General features: G+C 42.2%; 2 protein-coding genes across 26 annotated transcripts in view; both read left to right on the forward strand.

Annotated features, from left to right (window-relative positions):
• The window catches only part of LOC121543687 (protocadherin alpha-C2), a 180,698-nt gene that overhangs the window by 106,040 nt on the left and 51,823 nt on the right, over window positions 1–22,835 (forward strand). The window contains exon 1 of one of the 25 annotated variants that reach the window (XM_041853940.2): window positions 585–3,085. The exons of 20 other annotated variants lie outside the window; for them this stretch is intronic. In XM_041853940.2, the coding sequence (XP_041709874.1) occupies window positions 716–3,085 (2,370 nt within the window). In that variant the 5' untranslated portion in view covers window positions 585–715. Of the gene's footprint in view, window positions 1–584; window positions 3,086–7,784; window positions 10,249–11,615; window positions 14,091–15,226; window positions 17,707–19,797; window positions 22,285–22,835 lie in introns of those variants that run through there. 4 more of the 25 variants (XM_041853926.2, XM_041853934.2, XM_041853917.2 and 1 more) reach the window with 4 other exon arrangements.
• Window positions 3,923–6,640, forward strand: LOC121537864 (protocadherin alpha-4-like). Its single transcript, XM_041845487.2, has 2 exons — window positions 3,923–6,406; window positions 6,635–6,640. Exons 1-2 carry the CDS (start codon window positions 4,037–4,039, stop codon window positions 6,638–6,640), a joined length of 2,376 nt encoding a protein of 791 aa, XP_041701421.2. The 5' UTR covers window positions 3,923–4,036.

Below are 22,835 nucleotides of genomic sequence, written 5' to 3' on the forward strand. Positions count from 1 at the left end.
GGTGGTGAAACGGTTAGTGTACTTTGGTTTCGAAGGGCAGTGACCTTTTCGAATCAATGCTTATCATCGTTGAAAGTGGAATGGACTCATTCAAGTGGTAGAACATTTGTTTTATTTTTTGTTTGTTTCTCTCTGCTTTGTCTCCCCATTAACACTTTATCTGGCAGTTGTTATATGCATTCAAATAAGGACAGCTGTCCTTATGTCTAACCTTTATTACCACTATTTCTACGTGACTATAAGAAAAACTCGTTTTAAATGTTCCCAAGTTTGTCATTTCACATTTTGCAGTTCTTATCATGAGCGAGTGTATTCGAATTCGACTCTACGGTGTGGTTGACTCTATCGTGTAGTTCATTCCGATTTGAGACAACATTGGTCGCTGGTTATACACAGTGATCTTTGCTTTTTTGCTTACTACTATCACAATAGGTACATTATATAGTATTTAAATGGGATTAAATCAAAAACGTAACACATGGTGTCGCTATAGACCACGGAAAGCAGAGAAGTCACAGATATTTTAATACTCCTCCTCTGAAGGAAAAAAAGAATAAGGTTGGCAGAGCGCTTTGTGAAGAGAAACAGTCGAGTTGTGATGAGACGGAGAGGGCTGAGCTGTGTACAGAATGTCCAACATATAACGGAATATTTCGGGTTTTGATGGATACATGACCTTACTTTTTGGATTCATTTTTTTTCTATACATGCTACAATGGATCATCGAAGACAAAGAGAAAGCGTTTGGATTCAGTGCGTCGCGTTGCTTTGTTTATTTGACTGGTCTGCAGCGCAGATCTCTTACTCCGTTTCAGAGGAGGTGGACAAAGGCACGTTTGTTGGGAATTTAGCTAAGGATTTAAACCTGAATGTACACGAACTGGAGTCAAGGGGTCTAAAGATTGTTTCCGGACAGAGTAAGAGGTATTTCGAGGCTAATTTGAAAACTGGGACACTGTTCGTTAACGAGAGAATAGACAGAGAGGAGCTTTGTCCGAATACGGTAAAGTGCTCTCTAAATATACAGGCCATATTGAGCCATCCTATGCTTCTCCACCGCATTGAAGTAAATATTATTGATGCAAATGACAATGCACCGTCATTCTTAGAACAATATCATACATTTAACATTTCAGAATCTTCTTCACCCGGTGAGAGATACCCTCTACCTATAGCTAATGACGCAGATACGGGCAGTAACTCAGTAAAGAGCTACAAGCTGAGCCCGAATGAATACTTCTCCCTGGATGTACAGAGCAGTGGAGAGCAGAGTGTGTCTGCTGAGTTAGTGCTGCAGAAAGCTTTAGACCGAGAGAAACAGCCCGTTATCCAGCTCACACTGACCGCTCTAGATGGTGGAAAACCTCCCAGATCTGGGACGTCACAAATCATAGTTCACGTAATAGATGTCAATGATAACTCGCCAACATTTAGCAAATCACTATACAAGGTCCGTGTTAATGAAAATGTATCTTTAGGGACACAAATATTGAAGTTAGAGGCAACAGATTTAGACGAGGGTCCAAACGCTGACATGTTATATAGCTTTATGAAGCGTGGAAATGTCAACGATGCAGACATGTTCTCCATAGATTCACAAAGTGGTGAGATTACTGTAAAGGCGAATTTAGATCACGAGGAAAATGCAGCATATGAGCTACGTGTGCAAGCGACAGACCAAGGCCCCTCGGCCCGCAGTGGTTACTCTAAAGTGTTGGTTGAAGTTATTGATATCAATGACAATGCTCCCGAAATATCTGTGACGTCACTTATGAGCCCAGTGAAGGAGGATGCTGAGATAGGGACAGTGGTTGCCTTGGTGACAGTTACAGATAAAGATGGAGGTAAAAATGGCTTCAGTAACTGTAAACTCGTAGGGTCTGTTCCTTTCAAACTAAAGTCGAACTACAAAAACGATTATTCTTTAGTGGTAGATGGGCATCTGGACAGGGAGAGCGCTTCTCAATATAACGTCACCATCACAGCTACGGATGAAGGCAGCCCGCCTCTTTCCAGCACCAGCTTTATTACTGTTCACGTTTCTGATGTGAATGACAACGCTCCTCGCTTCTCAGAACCCGTGATTAATGTTTATGTCAAAGAGAACAGTCCGGTAGGTGAGGTCATTTATAAGATGTCTGCTTTTGATCCTGATTCAGATGACAATGCAAAGATGACGTATTCGTTATTAGATAAAAGTGTTCCAATATCATCGTCTGTAAATATAAACTCAGATACCGGAGATATAGTCAGTCTGCAGTCTTTTAACTATGAAGATATAAAAACTTTCCAGTTTAAAGTTCAGGCCACAGACTCTGGCGTTCCTCCGCTCAGCAGCAACGTGACTGTGAACGTTTTTATCCTGGATGAGAATGACAACAGACCTGGGATTCTCGCGCCCTATTCTGAGCACGGCTCCGTTAACACTGAGAACATTCCCTATTCTGCTGAAGCGGGCTACTTTGTGGCCAAGATCAGGGCTGTAGACTCCGACTCTGGCTACAATGCGCTGCTTTCTTATCACATCTCTGAGCCCAAGGGAACCAACCTCTTCCGAATCGGAACCAGCACCGGGGAAATAAGGACTAAGAGGCGAATGAGTGACAATGACCTGAAAACTCACCCATTGGTCGTGTTGGTTTCTGATAACGGAGAACCCTCATTGTCAGCGACTGTGTCTATTGATGTAGTGGTGGTTGAAAGTACAGGTGAAATCCAGACTCAATTCAGAAATGTACCGAGAACGGAGGAGAGCTTCTCTGATTTAAACTTGTATTTGCTGATCGCCATTGCCTCGGTGTCAGTGATATTTTTACTGAGCCTCATCAGTTTAATAGCTGTAAAATGCCACAGGACAGACGACAGTTTCAGCAGGTACAGCGCCCCAATGATCACCACACATCCTGACGGGAGCTGGTCTTACTCTAAATCTACTCAGCAGTATGACGTGTGTTTCAGCTCAGACACACTGAAGAGTGACGTAGTGGTTTTTCCCGCGCCATATCCACCTGCAGAAGCAGAGCTGATCAGTATTAATGGAAATGACACGTTTAACAGGACTCAAACATTACCCAACAAAGAGAAGGTAAGAGTAATACGCTTCAGGAATGTGTGAATGTGTTTTAAACTCCAGCTTCGGTACTGCAGTTTTTGAGATAATGACAGAGATTTATCAAATGGTTTCAGAGTTATCATACATATGTTTGCATGGTACATTTCGTTTTTGATATCTTATGAGAATATTTGTGGGCATAAATTGCTAGGAAATGTGCATAAGAACATAGCCGTGAAAGCACAGACGCTCTCCGTGGTGCTGAAACAGTTAGCTTTCTTTCGTTTCGAAGGGCAGAAGCCTTTTCGGATCGATGCTTTTCATCGTTGAAAGTGGAATTGACTTATTCAAGTGATGTAGAAAGTTGGTTTGAAATCTATTTTTAGCTCTCTGCTTTATCTTCCCCATGAACATTCAATATGACATTTTTCTATTTTATATGGACGATCAATAGGGCCTCCTGTATTTGGTTTCCTGAGTCTTCGTCAGCTGTCCTTATTACTACCCTGTATCACCACGACTTTACATGACTATTGATACTCATTTTAATTGTTCCCCAGTGTTTACCGTTTTACACGTCCCAATTTGAGCAACTGTATTCAAACTTGACTCTATCATGTGGTTGATTCATAGTTAATACAACATTGGCCACTGGCTACGTTTACAGTCATATTTTCTATTTGCTTACTACTATCACAATACGTTAATGATGTGGTATAAACATATTAATTAAATCAAACAAGTAACACATGGTGTCGCTATAGACCACGAATGGGAGAGGAGTCACTGATATTATATGACTCCTCCTCTCTGAATGAAATAAGAACACCGTCACATGTCCAGAGCGCTTTGTCAAGAGAAACACTCGAATTGTGATGAGAGGAAGAGTGCTGGGTTGTGTGGATCTCTTACTTGACGGATTTTTGTGGTTTTAATGGACATGCGACTTCGATTTCTGGAATAATACGCTTTGTACAAGCAGCGATGGGTCGTCGAATACAAAGAGAAAGCATTTGGATTCAGTGCGTCGCGTTGTTTTGTTTATTTGACTGGTCTGCAGCGCAGATCTCTTACTCCGTTTCAGAGGAGGTGGACAAAGGCACGTTTGTGGGGAATCTAGCTAAGGATTTAAACCTTAATGTACAGGAACTGGAGTCGAGGGGTTTAAGGATTGTATCGGGACAGAGTAAGCGGTATTTCGATGCCAATTTAAAAACAGGGGTTCTGTACATTAATGAGAGGATAGATCGAGAGGAGCTTTGTTCGAATGCGATGAAGTGTTCGCTAAACATACAGGCCATATTGAGCCATCCTACGCAGCTCCACCGCATTGAGGTTAATATTTTAGACGTAAATGACAATGCACCATCTTTCCTTGAAAAATTCTACTCATTCAACATTTCTGAATCATCATCCACAGGCGAGCGATACCTTTTACCGATAGCAATTGATTCAGACACGGGCAGTAACTCGGTAAAGAGTTACAAGCTGAGCCCGAGTGAACACTTCTCCCTGGATGTACAGAGCGGTGGAGAGCAGAGTGTGTCTGCTGAGTTAGTGCTGCAGAAAGCTTTAGACCGAGAGAAACAACCCGTTATCCAGCTAACACTGACTGCTGTAGATGCAGGAAAACCTCCACGATCTGGGACATTGCTGATAATAGTGAATGTAATTGATGCCAATGATAATTCACCCACGTTCAGTAAGCCGCTGTACAAGGTTCGCGTTAATGAAAATGTTCCGTTCGGAACTAGAGTGATTCAGCTAAATGCCACAGATTTAGATGAGGGAGTCAACGGTAAAGTTGTATTTTCCTTTATCAAACGTGGTAACGTGAACCCCTCTGATATGTTTGATATAAATTCAGACACTGGAGAAATCACAGTTAAGGGAAGTTTGGATTATGAGGAAAGTCCTGCATATGAAATTCGTGTGCAGGCGATTGACCAAGGCGCATCACCCCGCAGTGCACACGGTAAACTATTAGTGGAAGTTATTGATTTGAATGACAATTTTCCAGAAATATATGTGACGTCACTCATGAGCCCAGTGAAAGAGGATGCGGAGATAGGGACAGTGGTCGCCTTGGTGACAGTTACAGATAAAGATGGTGGTAAAAATGGCCTCACTAACAGTAAACTTGTTGGGCCAGTGCCCTTTAAATTGAAATTGAATTATAAAAACGATTATTCACTAGTGGTTGATGGGCCTCTAGACAAAGAGAGTGCTTCTCAGTATAATGTCACCATCACAGCTACGGATGAAGGGACCCCGCCTCTCGCCAGCACCAGCGTTATTACTGTAGACGTTTCTGATATCAATGACAACGCTCCTCACTTCTCAGAACCCGTGATTAATGTTTATGTCAAAGAGAACAGTCCGGTAGGTGAGGTCATTTATAAGATGTCTGCTTTTGATCTAGATTCAGATGATAATGCAAAGATGACGTATTCTTTATTAGATAAAAGTGTACCAATATTATCGTCTGTAAATATAAACTCAGATACAGGAGATATAGTCAGTCTTCAGTCTTTTAACTATGAGGAGATAAAAACTTTCCAGTTTAAAGTTCAGGCCACAGACTCTGGTGTTCCTCCGCTCAGCAGCAACGTGACAGTGAACGTTTTTATCCTGGATGAGAATGACAACAGACCTGGGATTCTCGCGCCCTATTCTGAGCACGGCTCCGTTAACACTGAGAACATTCCCTATTCTGCTGAAGCGGGCTACTTTGTGGCCAAGATCAGGGCTGTAGACGCTGACTCTGGCTACAATGCGCTGCTTTCTTATCACATATCTGAGCCCAAGGGAACCAACCTCTTCCGAATCGGAACCAGCACCGGGGAACTAAGGACTAAGAGGCGAATGAGTGACAATGACTTGAAAACTCACCCGTTGGTCGTGTTGGTTTCTGATAACGGAGAACCCTCACTGTCAGCGACTGTGTCTATTGATGTAGTGGTGGTTGAAAGTACAGGTGAAATCCAGACTCAATTCAGAAATGTACCGAGAAAGGAGGAGAGCTTCTCCGATTTAAACCTGTATTTGCTGATCGCCATTGCCTCGGTGTCAGTGATATTTTTACTGAGCCTCATCAGTTTAATAGCTGTAAAATGCCACAGGACAGACGACAGTTTCAGCAGGTACAGCGCCCCAATGATCACCACACATCCTGACGGGAGCTGGTCTTACTCTAAATCTACTCAGCAGTATGACGTGTGTTTCAGCTCAGACACACTGAAGAGTGACGTAGTGGTTTTCCCCGCGCCATATCCACCTGCAGATGCAGAACTGATCAGTATTAATGGAAATGACACTTTTAATAGGACTCAAACATTACCCAACAAAGAGAAGGTAAGGTCTCTACATAAACCGGCCTATACATTTTCTGTTGAAGCATATTTGTTTTACTCCTTTGAACTCGCAGTCAAAGAATATTGTTTTCAAAGTTGCTATTACGTTGAAAACAGCTATCAACTCAAGAGTTTTCACATTGGCTTTGTTTTGCACTCTACGTATGGCCTCCTGGCTTCATAAAGCGAGTGTTGCTGTCCATGGTTCTGAAAGCGTGTTAAACTTCAGAGCTGAGGGTTCCGCCAAGCGTGCAATGCTCTATGACGTATAAATTGATTTTTATGAAGCTGTACATTTTTGTTGCGCTTCACGAATGTGTAAATGTGTCAAACCCCAGCAAAGTCATAAGTTTGTAGGGTATTGTGAGAAAATACACAGGAACGCAAACAACATATGGGAAATATACAGATGCATAATTTTTCAGATTGATGATATAGGCCACACAACTAGTATTGACATTGTCAGCCTAAAGGTGCATATGCCTACTGCATCTGTATCCATCGCATTTTTTTCCAACGGACTATGTTCAGCAAGCGGTGAAAGCTTACCAGGTACTTTCCATGGTGCTGAAACAGTTTTTGCTCTCTGCTGATAGGAGCAGTGTTCTCTTTAGATTAATACTTGTCACTGGTGTAATGGAATAGATTCAACGTGGTAATTCAAGTTTAAGAATTGTTACTTTGCGGTCTAGGGAGCATCACACTGTTAAACCCCCTTGAGCTTTGTATATCAATATCCCATCTGTCTTTTTTTATTTTTATTTTCCCTTTATTTAACTAGGCAAGTCAGTTAAGAACAAAATCTTCTTTACAATGACGGCCTACACCGGACGAGGCTTGGCCAATTGTGTGCCGCCCTATGGGACTCCAAATCACGGCCGGTTGTGATGCAGCCTGGAATCGAACCAGGGAGTCTGTAGTGACGCCTCAAGCACTGAGATGAGATGCAGTGCCTTAGACCACTGCGCCACTCGGGAGCCTTTACTCCCCTTTGATTGTTATAGCTTGTCATTGTTATCAGAACATGACTATCTGAACATTTATTTAATTATATTAGGTTGACTTTTCTTTAGCTAGTTTGTCTGTGTTTTGCATTGAATAGAACGCTTTTCCTTTAAATACATAGGCATTTCGTGTAGTGAATGTTCAACATGAGACCGTCTACTAGAGATTATCTCAATATTCTAACTAGTCAAATAATATACACTTTTATATTACATTAGTAATATAGGCTATATACAACACACGATGTCGCAATAGACCACAGAAATTGATATTCCATGACTCCTCCTCTCTGAATGTAAAAGAGAATAGCGTCACTATTCCCGAGCGCTTTGTGACGAGAAACACTTAAATGGTGGTGGAACGGAGAGGGCTAGGTTGTGAACAGGATCTCTCTAACGGATAATTTTTTTAGGTTTCATGGATATGTGACTATATTCTATTGGATTCATTTATTTTGTACATGCAACAATGGATCATCGAAGACAAAGAGAAAGCGTTTGGATTCAGTGCGTCGCGTTGCTTTGTTTATTTGACTGGTCTGCAGCGCAGATCTCTTACTCCGTTTCAGAGGAGGTGGACAAAGGCACGTTTGTTGGGAATCTAGCTAAGGATTTAAACCTTAATGTACTCGAACTGGAGTCGAGGGGTCTAAGGATTGTATCGGGACATAGTAAGAGGTATTTTGATGTGAATTTGAAAACAGGGGTACTGTTCGTTAACGAGAGAATAGACAGAGAGGAGCTTTGTCCGAATACGGTAAAGTGCTCTCTAAATATAGAGGCCATATTGAGCCATTCTATACTTCTCCACCGCATTGAGGTGAATATTTTAGACATCAATGACAATTCTCCGTCATTCATTAAAAAGGTTGCTACTTTTAACATATCTGAAATTTCATACCCCGGCGAGCGATACCCACTACCAATAGCGAATGACGCAGATACGGGCAGTAACTCGGTAAAGAGCTACAAGCTGAGCCCGAATGAACACTTCTCCCTGGATGTACAGAACGGTGGAGAGCAGAGTGTGTCTGCTGAGTTAGTGCTGCAGAAAGCTTTAGACCGAGAGAAACAGCCTGTGATCCAGCTCACACTGACCGCTGTAGATGGAGGAAAACCTCCAAGTTCCGGAACACTGCCGGTGGTTGTAAATGTCATAGATGCTAATGATAATTCACCCACATTTAGCAAGTCGCTATATAAGGTCAGTGTGCCTGAGAATGTACCTTTAGGTTCTACAGTCTTAACACTCAGTGCTACTGATTTAGACGAAGGACTACACAGTAAACTTGTGTATTCATTTATTGAGCGTGGGAATCTGAATCCTGCTGATATGTTTGCCCTAAATGTAGACACTGGTGAAATGACTGTAAAGGCCAATTTGGATCATGAGGCAAATGCTGCGTATGAAATCCGGGTGCAAGCAACGGACCAAGGTCCCTCACCCCGCAGTGGTTATTCTAAAGTGTTGGTAGAAGTCATTGATGTCAATGACAATGCTCCTGAAGTCTCGGTGACGTCACTTATGAGCCCAGTGAAAGAGGATAGTGAAATGGGGACAGTGGTCGCCTTGGTAACTGTGATAGATGAAGATGGAGGGAAAAACGGCCTCACCAAATGTAAACTTGTTGGCTCTGTTCCTTTTAAACTAAAGTCGAACTATAAAAACTATTATTCGTTAGTGGTCGATGGGCCTCTTGACAGAGAGAGTGCTTCTCAGTACAATGTCACTATTACAGCTACGGATGAAGGCAGCCCGCCTCTTTCCAGCACCAGCTTTATTACTGTTCACGTTTCTGATGTGAATGACAACGCTCCTCGCTTCTCAGAACCCGTGATTAATGTTTATGTCAAAGAGAACAGTCCGGTAGCTGAGGTCATTTATAAGATGTTTGCTTTTGATCCTGATTTAGATGACAATGCAAAGATGACGTATTCGTTATTAGATAAAAATATTCCAATATCATCGTCTGTAAATATAAACTCAGATACAGGAGATATAGTCAGTCTGCAGTCTTTTAACTATGAGGAGATAAAAACTTTCCAGTTTAAAGTTCAGGCCACAGACTCTGGTGTTCCTCCGCTCAGCAGCAACGTGACAGTGAACGTTTTTATCCTGGATGAGAATGACAACAGACCTGGGATTCTCGCGCCCTATTCTGAGCACGGCTCCGTTAACACTGAGAACATTCCCTATTCTGCTGAAGCGGGCTACTTTGTGGCCAAGATCAGGGCTGTAGACGCTGACTCTGGCTACAATGCGCTGCTTTCTTATCACATATCTGAGCCCAAGGGAACCAACCTCTTCCGAATCGGAACCAGCACCGGGGAACTAAGGACTAAGAGGCGAATGAGTGACAATGACCTGAAAACTCACCCGTTGGTCGTGTTGGTTTCTGATAACGGAGAACCCTCACTGTCAGCGACTGTGTCTATTGATGTAGTGGTGGTTGAAAGTACAGGTGAAATCCAGACTCAATTCAGAAATGTACCGAGAAAGGAGGAGAGCTTCTCTGATTTAAACCTGTATTTGTTGATCGCCATTGCCTCGGTATCGGTGATATTTTTACTGAGCCTCATCAGTTTAATAGCTGTAAAATGCCACAGGACAGACGACAATTTCAGCAGGTACAGCGCCCCAATGATCACCACACATCCTGACGGGAGCTGGTCTTACTCCAAATCTACTCAGCAGTATGACGTGTGTTTCAGCTCAGACACGCTGAAGAATGACGTAGTGGTTTTCCCCGCGCCATATCCACCTGCAGATGCAGAACTGATCAGTATTAATGGAAATGACACTTTTAATAGGACTCAAACATTACCCAACAAAGAGAAGGTAAGGTCTCTACATAAACCGGCCTATACATTTTCTGTTGAAGCATATTTGTTTTACTCCTTTGAACTCGCAGTCAAAGAATATTGTTTTCAAAGTTGATATTACGTTGAAAACAGCCATCAACTCAAGAGTTTTCACATTGGCTTTGTTTTGCACTGCATGTATGGCCTCCTGGCTTCATAAAGCGAGTGTTGCTGTCCATGGTTCTGAAAGCGTGTTACACTTCAGAGCTGAGGGTTCCGCCAAGCGTGCAATGCTCTATGACGTATAAATTGATTTTTATGAAGCTGTACATTTTTGTTGCGCTTCACGACTGTGTAAATGTGTCAAACCCCAGCAAAGTCATAAGTTTGTAGGGTGTTGTGAGAAAATACACAGGAACGTAAACAACATATGGGAAATATACAGATGCATAATTTTTCAGATTGATGATATAGGCCACACAACTAGTATTGACATTGTCAGCCTAAAGGTGCATATGCCTACTGCATCTGTATCCATCGCATTTTTTTCCAACGGACTATGTTCAGCAAGCGGTGAAAGCTTACCAGGTACTTTCCATGGTGCTGAAACAGTTTTTGCTGTCTGCTGATAGGAGCAGTGTTCTCTTTAGATTAATACTTGTCACTGGTGTAATGGAATAGATTCAACGTGGTAATTCAAGTTTAAGAATTGTTACTTTGCGGTCTAGGGAACATCACACTGTTAAACCCCCTTGAGCTTTGTATATCAATATCCCATCTTTCTTTTTTTATTTTTATTTTCCCTTTATTTAACTAGGCAAGTCAGTTAAGAACAAAATCTTCTTTACAATGACGGCCTACACCGGACGAGGCTTGGCCAATTGTGCGCCGCCCTATGTGACTCCAAATCACGGCCGGTTGTGATGCAGCCTGGAATCGAACCAGGGAGTCTGTAGTGACGCCTCAAGCACTGAGATGAGCTGCAGTGCCTTAGACCACTGCGCCACTCGGGAGCCTTTACTCCCCTTTGATTGTTATAGCTTGTCATTGTTATCAGAACATGACTATCTGAACATTTATTTAATTATATTAGGTTGACTTTTCTTAAGCTAGTTTGTCTGTGTTTTGCATTGAATAGAACGCTTTTCCTTTAAATACATAGGCATTTCGTGTAGTGAATGTTCAACATGAGACCGTCTACTAGAGATTATCTCAATATTCTAACTAGTCAAACAATATACACTCTTATATTACATTAGTAATATAGGCTATATACAACACACGATGTCGCAATAGACCACATAAATTGATATTCCATGACTCCTCCTCTCTGAATGTAAAAGAGAATAGCGTCACTATTCCCGAGCGCTTTGTGACGAGAAACACTTAAATGGTGGTGGAACGGAGAGGGCTAGGTTGTGTACAGGATCTCTCTAACGGATAATTTTTTTAGGTTTCATGGATATGTGACTATATTCTATTGGATTCATTTATTTTGTACATGCAACAATGGATCATCGAAGACAAAGAGAAAGCGTTTGGATTCAGTGCGTCGCGTTGCTTTGTTTATTTGACTGGTCTGCAGCGCAGATCTCTTACTCCGTTTCAGAGGAGGTGGACAAAGGCACGTTTGTTGGGAATCTAGCTAAGGATTTAAACCTGAATGTACACGAACTGGAGTCGAGGGGTCTAAGGATTGTATCGGGACATAGTAAGAGGTATTTTGATGCGAATTTGAAAACAGGGGTACTGTTCGTTAACGAGAGAATAGACAGAGAGGAGCTTTGTCCGAATACGGTAAAGTGCTCTCTAAATATAGAGGCCATATTGAGCCATCCTATACTTCTCCACCGCATTGAGGTGAATATTTTAGACATCAACGACAATTCTCCATCATTCATTAAAAAGGTTGCTACTTTTAACATATCTGAATCTTCATACCCCGGCGAGCGATACCCACTACCAATAGCGAATGACGCAGATACGGGCAGTAACTCGGTAAAGAGCTACAAGCTGAGCCCGAATGAACACTTCTCCCTGGATGTACAGAACGGTGGAGAGCAGAGTGTGTCTGCTGAGTTAGTGCTGCAGAAAGCTTTAGACCGAGAGAAACAGCCTGTGATCCAGCTCACACTGACCGCTGTAGATGGAGGAAAACCCCCAAGATCCGGAACGCTGCCTGTGGTGTTAAATGTCATAGATGCTAATGATAATTCACCCACATTTAGCAAGTCGCTATATAAGGTCAGTGTGCCTGAGAATGTACCTTTAGGTTCTACAGTCTTAACACTCAGTGCTACTGATTTAGACGAAGGACTACACAGTAAACTTGTGTATTCATTTATTGAGCGTGGGAATCTGAATCCTGCTGATATGTTTGCCCTAAATGTAGACACTGGTGAAATGACTGTAAAGGCCAATTTGGATCATGAGGCAAATGCTGCGTATGAAATCCGGGTGCAAGCAACGGACCAAGGTCCCTCACCCCGCAGTGGTTATTCTAAAGTGTTGGTAGAAGTCATTGATGTCAATGACAATGCTCCTGAAGTCTCAGTGACGTCACTTATGAGCCCAGTGAAAGAGGATAGTGAAATGGGGACAGTGGTCGCCTTGGTAACTGTGATAGATAAAGATGGAGGGAAAAACGGCCTCACCAAATGTAAACTTGTTGGCTCTGTTCCTTTTAAACTAAAGTCGAACTATAAAAACTATTATTCGTTAGTGGTCGATGGGCCTCTTGACAGAGAGAGAGCTTCTCATTACAATGTCACTATTACAGCTACGGATGAAGGCAGCCCGCCTCTTTCCATTACCAGCGTTATTACTGTTCACGTTTCTGATGTGAATGACAACGCTCCTCGCTTCTCAGAACCCGTGATTAATGTTTATGTCAAAGAGAACAGTCCGGTAGGAGAGGTCATTTATAAGATGTTTGCTTTTGATCCTGATTCAGATGACAATGCAAAGATGACGTATTCGTTATTAGATAAAAATATTCCAATATCATCGTCTGTAAATATAAACTCAGATACAGGAGATATAGTCAGTCTGCAGTCTTTTAACTATGAAGATATAAAAACTTTCAATTTTAAAGTTCAGGCCACAGACTCTGGTGTTCCTCCGCTCAGCAGCAACGTGCCTGTGAACGTTTTTATCCTGGATGAGAATGATAACAGACCTGGGATTCTCGCGCCCTATTCTGAGCATGGCTCCGTTAACACTGAGAACATTCCCTATTCTGCTGAAGCGGGCTACTTTGTGGCCAAGATCAGGGCGGTAGACTCCGACTCCGGCTACAATGCGCTGCTTTCTTATCACATCTCTGAGCCCAAGGGAACCAACCTCTTCCGAATTGGAACCAGCACCGGGGAGCTAAGGACTAAGAGGCGAATGAGTGACAATGACCTGAAAACTCACCCGTTGGTCGTGTTGGTTTCTGATAACGGAGAACCCTCACTGTCAGCGACTGTGTCTATTGATGTAGTGGTGGTTGAAAGTACAGGTGAAATCCAGACTCAATACAGAAACGTACCGAGAAAGGAGGAGAGCTTCTCTGATTTAAACCTGTATTTGCTGATCTCCATTGCCTCGGTGTCATTTATATTTTTCCTGAGCCTAATCAGTTTAATAGCTGTAAAATGCCACAGGACAGACGACAGTTTCAGCAGGTACAGCGCCCCAATGATCACCACACACCCTGACGGGAGCTGGTCTTACTCTAAATCTACACAGCAGTATGACGTGTGTTTCAGCTCAGACACACTGAAGAGTGACGTAGTAGTTTTCCCCGCACCGTATCCACCTGCAGATGCAGAACTGATCAGTATTAATGGAAATGACACGTTTGACAGGACTCAGACATTACCCAACAAAGAGAAGGTAAGATCTATTCATAAACGAGCCTATGTGTCTATTGAATTATAGCTACATGTATTACTCCTTTGAACTCCACCTATTCAAAGATAACTGTTTTAAAAGTTCCTCTTACCTTGAAAACAGCCATCCACTTCAGAGCTATCACATTGGATTTGTTTTGCACTATGCGTTTGGCCTCCTGGCTTCATAAAGCGATATTTGCTGTCCATGGTGCTGAAGTTGCGCTAAACTTCTGAAATGAAGATTCGCGCCAATTGTTCAATGCTCTTTGACGTATGAATGAATGGCTTTCTATGACACTTTTCAATAGTGTTTAAGCTTCACGAATTTGTAAAATTGTCTTACCCTAGCATTTGTATACGTAGGGTATTGCAAGAAAATAAGCTGGAACGTATGGGAAATATAAAGATGCATTATGTTGCAGATTGATGATATAGGCTACATAATGATCATAGACATTGCCAGCCTGAAGGCGCATATTGTAGTATATTTATCAATTTCAACCGTGTACACCTATATTTGTTGTGTTCAGCAAGCGGTGAAATCTTACCGAGTGCTGTCCATAGTGTTGAAACCGTTTTTGCTCTCTGCAGATGGGGGCAGTGGTCTTTTTAGGTAAAAATTGTCACTAGTGTAATGGAATAGATGCAATTTGGGAATTCACTTTTGAGGATTGTTTCTTTGCAGTCTTGGGAGCGTCACACTGTTTACTTCTTGAGCTTTGCATATCAATATCCCTCTTTATTATGACTTCTGTCATTGTTATCAGAACATGACTATGTGAACATATATTTTACTATATGAGGTTGATTTTTCTTTAGCTACTTTCCCTGTGTTTTGCATTGAACATAACGTTTGTCCTTTTAAATACATAGCTAGGCATTTCGGGTAGTGAATGTTCAACACGAGTATTCTCAGTTTTCTAACAAAAGTGAAATTCTAACAACAAGTGAAATACTATACGCTCTTATTTTGCATGAGTAATATAGGCAATGTATAACAGTAACACATGGTGTCACTATAGACCACAGAAATGAATGTAGTCGCTGATATTCTATGACTCCTCCTCTCTTAATAAGAAAGAAAATAGCGTTACCACTCCCGAGCGCTTTGTGATCAGAAACGCTCGAACGGTGGTGAGATGGAGAGGGCTTGGCTGTGTACAGGATCTCTTCAATAGATTTTTGGGAATTCATGGATATGTGACTATTCTACTGGAATAATTCATTTTTTACAAGCAGCGATGGGTAGTCAACGGCAAAGAGAAGGCATTTGGATTCAGTACGTTGTGTTGCTTTGTTTATTTGACTGGTCTGCAGCGCAGATCTCTTACTCCGTTTCAGAGGAGGTGGACAAAGGCACGTTTGTGGGGAATCTAGCTAAGGATTTAAACCTGAATGTACACGAACTGGAGTCGAGGGGTCTAAGGATTGTATCGGGACACGGTAGGCCTAAGAGGTATTTCGAGGCGAATTTGAAAACAGGAATTCTATACGTTAAGGAGAGGCTAGACAGAGAGGAGCTTTGTCCCAATACGGTAAAGTGCTCCCTAAACATACAGGCCATATTGAGCCATCCTACGCAGCTCCACCGCATAGAGGTGAATATCTTTGACATAAATGATAATGCACCATCTTTTCGTGAAACCGTGAAATTATTAAATATGTCAGAATCCTCATATCCCGGTGAGAGATACCTTCTACCGGTAGCTAATGACGCAGATACGGGCAGTAACTCGGTAAAGAGCTACAAACTGAGCCCGAATGAACACTTCTCCCTGGATGTACAGAGTGGTGGAGAGCAGAGTGTTTCTGCTGAGTTAGTGCTGCAGAAAGCTTTAGACCGAGAGAAACAGCCTGTGATCCAGCTCACCCTGACCGCTGTAGATGGAGGAAAACCTCCAAGATCCGGAACGTTACAGATTATTGTTAACGTAATGGATGTGAATGACAATACGCCAGTGTTTAGCCAATCCCTTTACAAGGCACGTGTTTCTGAAAATGTTGCCTTTGCGACATCTTTAATAAGAATCACCGCTACTGATTTAGACGAGGGGGTAAATAGTGATCTAGTTTATTCTTTCATTGAACGGGGACATTTTAACCCTGCCGATACATTTTCCATAAATTCAGACACAGGTGAAATTAAAGTTAAGGGGAAGTTAGATTATGAGGAAAACGCTGCATACGAAATTCGTGTGCAGGTGTCAGATCGTGGGCACTCTCCCCGCAGTGCGCATGGTAAAGTGTTAGTGGAAGTTATTGATGTCAATGACAATGCCCCTGAAATATCAGTGACGTCACTTATGAGCCCAGTGAAAGAGGATGCTGATTTAAAGTCTGTGGTCGCCTTGGTCACAGTAACTGATAAAGATGGAGGTAAAAATGGCCTCACCAACTGTAAACTTGTTGGCTCTGTTCCTTTTAAACTAAATTCGAACTACAAAAACGATTATTCTTTAGTGGTAGACGGGCCTCTTGACAGAGAGAGCGCTTCTCAGTACAATGTCACCATCATGGCTACGGATGAAGGGACCCCGCCTCTCTCCAGTACCAGCGTTATTACTGTACACGTTTCTGATGTGAATGACAACGCTCCTCGCTTCTCAGAACCCGTGATTAATGTTTATGTCAAAGAGAACAGTCCGGTAGGTGAGGTAATTTATACAATATCTGCTTTTGATCCTGATTCAGATGAAAATGCACAGATTACGTATTCTTTGTTAGATAAAAGTGTTCCAATATCATCGTCTGTAAATATAAACTCAGAAACAGGAGATATAGTCAGTCTGCAGTCTTTTAACTATGAGGAGATAAAAAAGCTCCAGTTTAAAGTTCAGGCCACAGACTCTGGTGTTCCTCCTCTCAGCAGCAACGTGACAGTGAACGTGTTTATCCTGGATGAGAATGACAACAGTCCTGGGATTCTCGCGCCCTATTCTGAGCACGGCTCCGTTAACACTGAGAACATTCCCTATTCTGCTGAAGCGGGCTACTTTGTGGCCAAGATCAGGGCTGTAGACTCCGACTCTGGCTACAATGCGTTGCTTTCTTATCACATCTCTGAGCCCAAGGGAACCAACCTCTTCCGAATTGGAACCAGCACCGGGGAACTAAGGACTAAGAGGCGAATGAGTGACAATGACTTGAAAACTCACCCATTGGTCGTGTTAGTTTCTGATAACGGAGAACCCTCATTGTCAGCGACTGTGTCTATTGACGTAGTGGTGGTTGAAAATACAGGTGAAATCCAGACTCAATTCAGAAATGTACCGAGAAAGGAGGAGAGCTTCTCTGATTTAAACCTGTATTTGCTGATCGCCATTGCCTCGGTGTCAGTGATATTTTTACTGAGCCTCATCAGTTTAATAGCTGTAAAATGCCACAGGACAGACGACAGTTTCAGCAGGTACAGCGCCCCAATGATCACCACACATCCTGACGGGAGCTGGTCTTACTCTAAATCTACTCAGCAGTATGACGTGTGTTTCAGCTCAGACACACTGAAGAGTGACGTAGTGGTTTTCCCCGCGCCATATCCACCTGCAGATGCAGAACTGATCAGTATTAATGGAAATGACACGTTTAACAGGACTCAAACATTACCAAACCAGGAGAAGGTAAGATCTATAAATAATCCGGCCTATACATTTTATATTGAATTATATATATTTTACTCCTTTGAACTCGCAGTCAAAGAATATTGTTTTCAAAGTTGCTCTTACTGACTTTGTTTTGCACTGTGCGCATGGCCTCCTGGCTTCATAAAGTGAGTGTTGCTGTCCATGGTTCTGAAGGCGCGCTAAACTTCGAAGCTAAAGATTGGTGCCAAGCGTGCAATGCTCTATGACGTGTGAATTGCTTTCCTTGATGCTGTATGCTACAAAAATGTTGCACTTCACAAATGTGTAAATCTTTCAGTCCCCAGCAAAGTGTAATGTATGTATAGGGTGTTGTGTGAAAATAGGCAGGAACGTTTACTACGTATGGGAAATATACAGATACATCATGTTGAGAATGATAATAGGCTACACAATTGCCAATGACTTTGTCACCATGAAGGTGAATTCTTTATCCATTTCAACTGTGGATATTCCTTTCAGAGGTCTATGTTCAGCAAGTGGTTAAATCCTGTAGCACAGTCCATGGCAAGGAAACCGTTTGTGCTCTGTGCTGATTACATGCACAAAATAATGTGATTATTGTGGATAGTCAGATTCATATATTAGTTCGATTAAACCGTTTACATGCTTTGCAAGAATAACGATTTCCCTAATAATATTGTTTACATGAACACATTTAAAACCAGGCTACCTGATGGCACTGATAAATGCAGAAAATCGTCAATGAAAATAAACGTTCTACCACAGCGAAAAATGTTATTTTTGGGAAGCATATTTGATTCTGAGTTCAGACATATAACGTTAAATCTACTTCTAAGATGCATACATTCAGTTGTTCTGAACACACTTCACTCGCACTACAGAGGGAGGCTCGCTCGGCTGGTGCTAGCACATGTGCAGATCAAATGCACCACTGGAAGGCCGATTAAGGTGTTTACATGTCCTAATAAATCGAAAGATTGCTCAGGAAACCAGGTGTATTAAACGGCGTATGCTTACTTCCCTACAGAGGGTAGTACGTACGGCCCAATACATCACTGGGGCCAAGCTTCCTGCCATCCAGGACCTCTATACCAGGCGGTGTCAGAGGAAGGACCAAAAAATTGTCAAAGACTCCATTCACCCAAGTCATAGACTGTTCTCTGTGCTACCACACAGCTTCTACCCCCAAGCTATAAGAATGCTGAACAATTAATCAAATGGCCACCTAGACTATTTACATTGACCCCCGTACCTACAAGTACAAACTACCTCGACTAACATCCGCATATTGACTCTGTACCGGTACCCCCTGTATATAGCCTCGTTATTGTTATGTAATTGTATTGTGTTACTTTTTTTAATTTAATTTTTTACTTTCGTTTATTTAGTAAATATTTTCTTAACTCTATTTCTTGAACTGCATTGTTGGTTGAGGGCTTGTAAGTAAGCATTTCACGCTAAGGTCTACACCTGTTGTATTCAGTGCATGTGACAAATACAATTAATTTGATTTGATTTTGACCTTACACTGATTAAGATAAGCAGAGTAGGGTGTTTACATGACTATTGCATGATCTGTCTACTGCCATAATCAGTTTAATATCGAATTATTAGTGTGCATGTAAACGTATTGTTATGTTTCACTGGTGTAATGGAATAGATGCATCGTGGAAATGTGTTCGTGAGTAGTGTGTATTTGCAGTCTTGAGAGCATTACAATGATAGACCCTTGAGCTTTCCGTATCAATGCCTTGTGTCTTTGATTGTTTTAGCTTCTCTCATTGTTATCAGAACATGACTATGTGAAAATGTATTTCATTATATTAGGTTAATTTACTTGAATGTAGCTACGTTCCCTGTGTTTTGCATGTAACAGCACATGTGTCCTTTTTAACACATAAGGGCCTTTCGGTGAGTAAATGTCCAATATGACATTGTCTACTTGAGGTTATCTCAGTATTCTAACAACACGTGAAATGCAAGTGGCACATGGTGTCGCTATAGACCACAGAAGTAAATGAAGTCACCGATATTCTATGACTCCTCCTCTCTGAATTAAAAAAGGAGCCTAGCGTCACCGGTCTCGAGAGCTTTGTGAAGCGAAACACTCGAATGGTGGTGAGACGGAAAGGGCTGTGTGGATCTTTGATATTTTACGGATTTTTAGGTTTCGTGGATATGTGACTATATTCTGTTGGATTAATATATTTTGTACAAGCAGCGATGGATCGTCGAACACAAAGAGAAAGCGTTTGGATTCAGTGCGTCGCGTTGCTTTGTTTATTAGACTGGTCTGCAGCGCAGATCTCTTACTCCGTTTCAGAGGAGGTGGACAAAGGCACGTTTGTGGGGAATCTAGCTAAGGATTTTAACCTGAATGTACTCGAACTGGAGTCGAGGGGTCTAAAGATTGTATCGGGACATAGTAAGAGGTATTTTGATGTGAATTTGAAAACAGGGGTACTGTTCGTTAACGAGAGAATAGACAGAGAGGAGCTTTGTCCGAATATGGTAAAGTGCTCTCTAAATATAGAGGCCATATTGAGCCATCCTATGCTTCTCCACCGCATTGAGGTGAATATTTTAGACATAAATGACAATTCTCCGTCATTCATTAAAAAGGTTGCTACTTTTAACATATCTGAAATTTCATACCCCGGCGAGCGATACCCACTACCAATAGCGAATGACGCAGATACGGGCAGTAACTCGGTAAAGAGCTACAAGCTGAGCCCAAATGAACACTTCTCCCTGGATGTACAGAACAGTGGAGAGCAGAGTGTGTCTGCTGAGTTAGTGCTGCAGAAAGCTTTAGACCGAGAGAAACAGCCTGTGATCCAGCTCACACTGACCGCTGTAGATGGAGGAAAACCTCCAAGATCCGGAACGCTGCCTATAGTTGTAAATGTCATAGATGCTAATGATAATTCACCCACATTTAGCAAGTCGCTATATAAGGTCAGTGTGCCTGAGAATGTACCTTTAGGTTCTACAGTCTTAACACTCAGTGCTACTGATTTAGACGAAGGAATACACAGTAAACTTGTGTATTCATTTATTGAGCGTGGGAATCTGAATCCTGCTGATATGTTTGCTCTGAATTCAGATACAGGTGAAATGACTGTCAAAGAACATTTGGATAAGGAGAAAAACGCAGCATATGAAATACGTGTTCAAGCGACTGACCAAGGCTCCTCACCTCGTAGTGGTTATTCTAAAGTGTTAGTTGAGGTTGTTGATGTTAATGACAATGCTCCTGAAATATCAGTAACATCATTAATGAGCCCAGTCAAAGAGGACAGTGAAATCGGCACGGTTGTCGCCTTGGTTACAGTGATAGATAAAGACGGAGCGAAAAATGGCCTGACTAACAGTAAACTTGTTGAGTCTGTTCCATTTAAACTAAAGTCTAACTATAAAAACTATTATTCGTTAGTGGTCGACGGGCCTCTTGACAGAGAGAGCGCTTCTCATTACAATGTCACCATCATGGCTACGGATGAAGGGACCCCGCCTCTCTCCAGTACCAGCGTTATTACTGTACACGTTTCTGATGTGAATGACAACGCTCCTCGCTTCTCAGAACCCGTGATTAATGTTTATGTCAAAGAGAACAGTCCGGTAGGAGACGTCATTTACACGACATCTGCTTTTGACCCAGATTCAGATGAAAACGCAAAGATGACGTATTCAGTATTAGCTACAAGTGTTTCAATATCATCAGCTGTAAATATAAACTCGGATACTGGAGATATAGTCAGTCTGCAGTCTTTTAACTATGAGGAGATAAAAACTTTCCAGTTTAATGTTCAGGCTACAGACTCTGGTGTTCCTCCTCTCAGCAGCAACGTGACTGTGAACGTTTTTATTCTGGATGAGAATGACAACCGTCCTGGGATTCTCGCGCCCTATTCTGAGCACGGCTCCGTTAACACTGAGAACATTCCCTATTCTGCTGAAGCGGGCTACTTTGTGGCCAAGATCAGGGCTGTAGACTCCGACTCTGGCTACAATGCGCTGCTTTCTTATCACATCTCTGAGCCCAAGGGAACCAACCTCTTCCGAATCGGAACCAGCACCGGGGAACTAAGGACTAAGAGGAGAATGAGTGACAATGACTTGAAAACTCACCCGTTGGTCGTGTTGGTTTCTGATAACGGAGAACCCTCACTGTCAGCGACTGTGTCTATTGATGTGGTGGTGGTTGAAAGTACAGGTGAAATCCAGACTCAATTCACAAATGTGGCGAGAAAAGAGGAGAGCTTCTCCGATTTAAACCTGTATTTACTGATCGCCATTGCCTCGGTGTCAGTGATATTTTTACTGAGCCTCATCAGTTTAATAGCTGTAAAATGCCACAGGACAGACGACAGTTTCAGCAGGTACAGCGCCCCAATGATCACCACACATCCTGACGGGAGCTGGTCTTACTCTAAATCTACTCAGCAGTATGACGTGTGTTTCAGCTCAGACACACTGAAGAGTGACGTAGTGGTTTTCCCCGCGCCATATCCACCTGCAGATGCAGAATTGATCAGTATTAACGGAAATGACACGTTTAACAGGACTCAAACATTACCCAACAAAGAGAAGGTAAGGGTTACAGGTCAGTTGACAATGAAATCCCCCCGGTGTTTAGACCTTCCATGTTATCTGCCCTGGGATGCTTAAGCTGGTTATTATGACGTTGTTCGGTTATTTTCTTACTCATTTGAATGATCAGTGGTATTTTAGAAGGTTGTACCAGTGTGTTACAAGTTGTACCAGTTGTAACATTTGCTTACGTTTTTCTGATGAAGTAGTTAAACATTTGGGATCTGGTGTCTATGTTAACTAGGTCGAATCATATTGAGTAGTTTTTATCTCCTCATAGTTAAAAGACTGTAGAACTCACTAATAACATCAGATATTATCAGATATTATGGTCATCATGCATAGCTTGTGTGGTTACTGTTGCCTTTTATGTGTTTTGGGAGATTTCTTTTTTTTGGTCTTCACTTCCACAGAAATCTATAGCGGAGTTGTTCCGTTTTCTCTGTAGATATCCACCCGGTGTCGCTATCTGCTCACACAGTGTAAATCCTCGCTAGTTGTTTGAGGCTCCTCCCTTTACAGGAGCAGTGGTCGGTGTCGAAAAAAAAGGC

The sequence above is a fragment of the Coregonus clupeaformis genome, chromosome 3 (genome assembly GCF_020615455.1).
Source record: "Coregonus clupeaformis isolate EN_2021a chromosome 3, ASM2061545v1, whole genome shotgun sequence".
In the NCBI taxonomy this organism is placed as follows: Eukaryota; Metazoa; Chordata; class Actinopteri; order Salmoniformes; family Salmonidae; genus Coregonus; species Coregonus clupeaformis.

Coding starts and splice junctions, on each gene's coding strand:
- LOC121537864 (XM_041845487.2), top strand. CDS start 4,037: ATGGGTCGTCGAATACAAAGAGAAAGCATTTGGATTCAGTGCGTCGCG.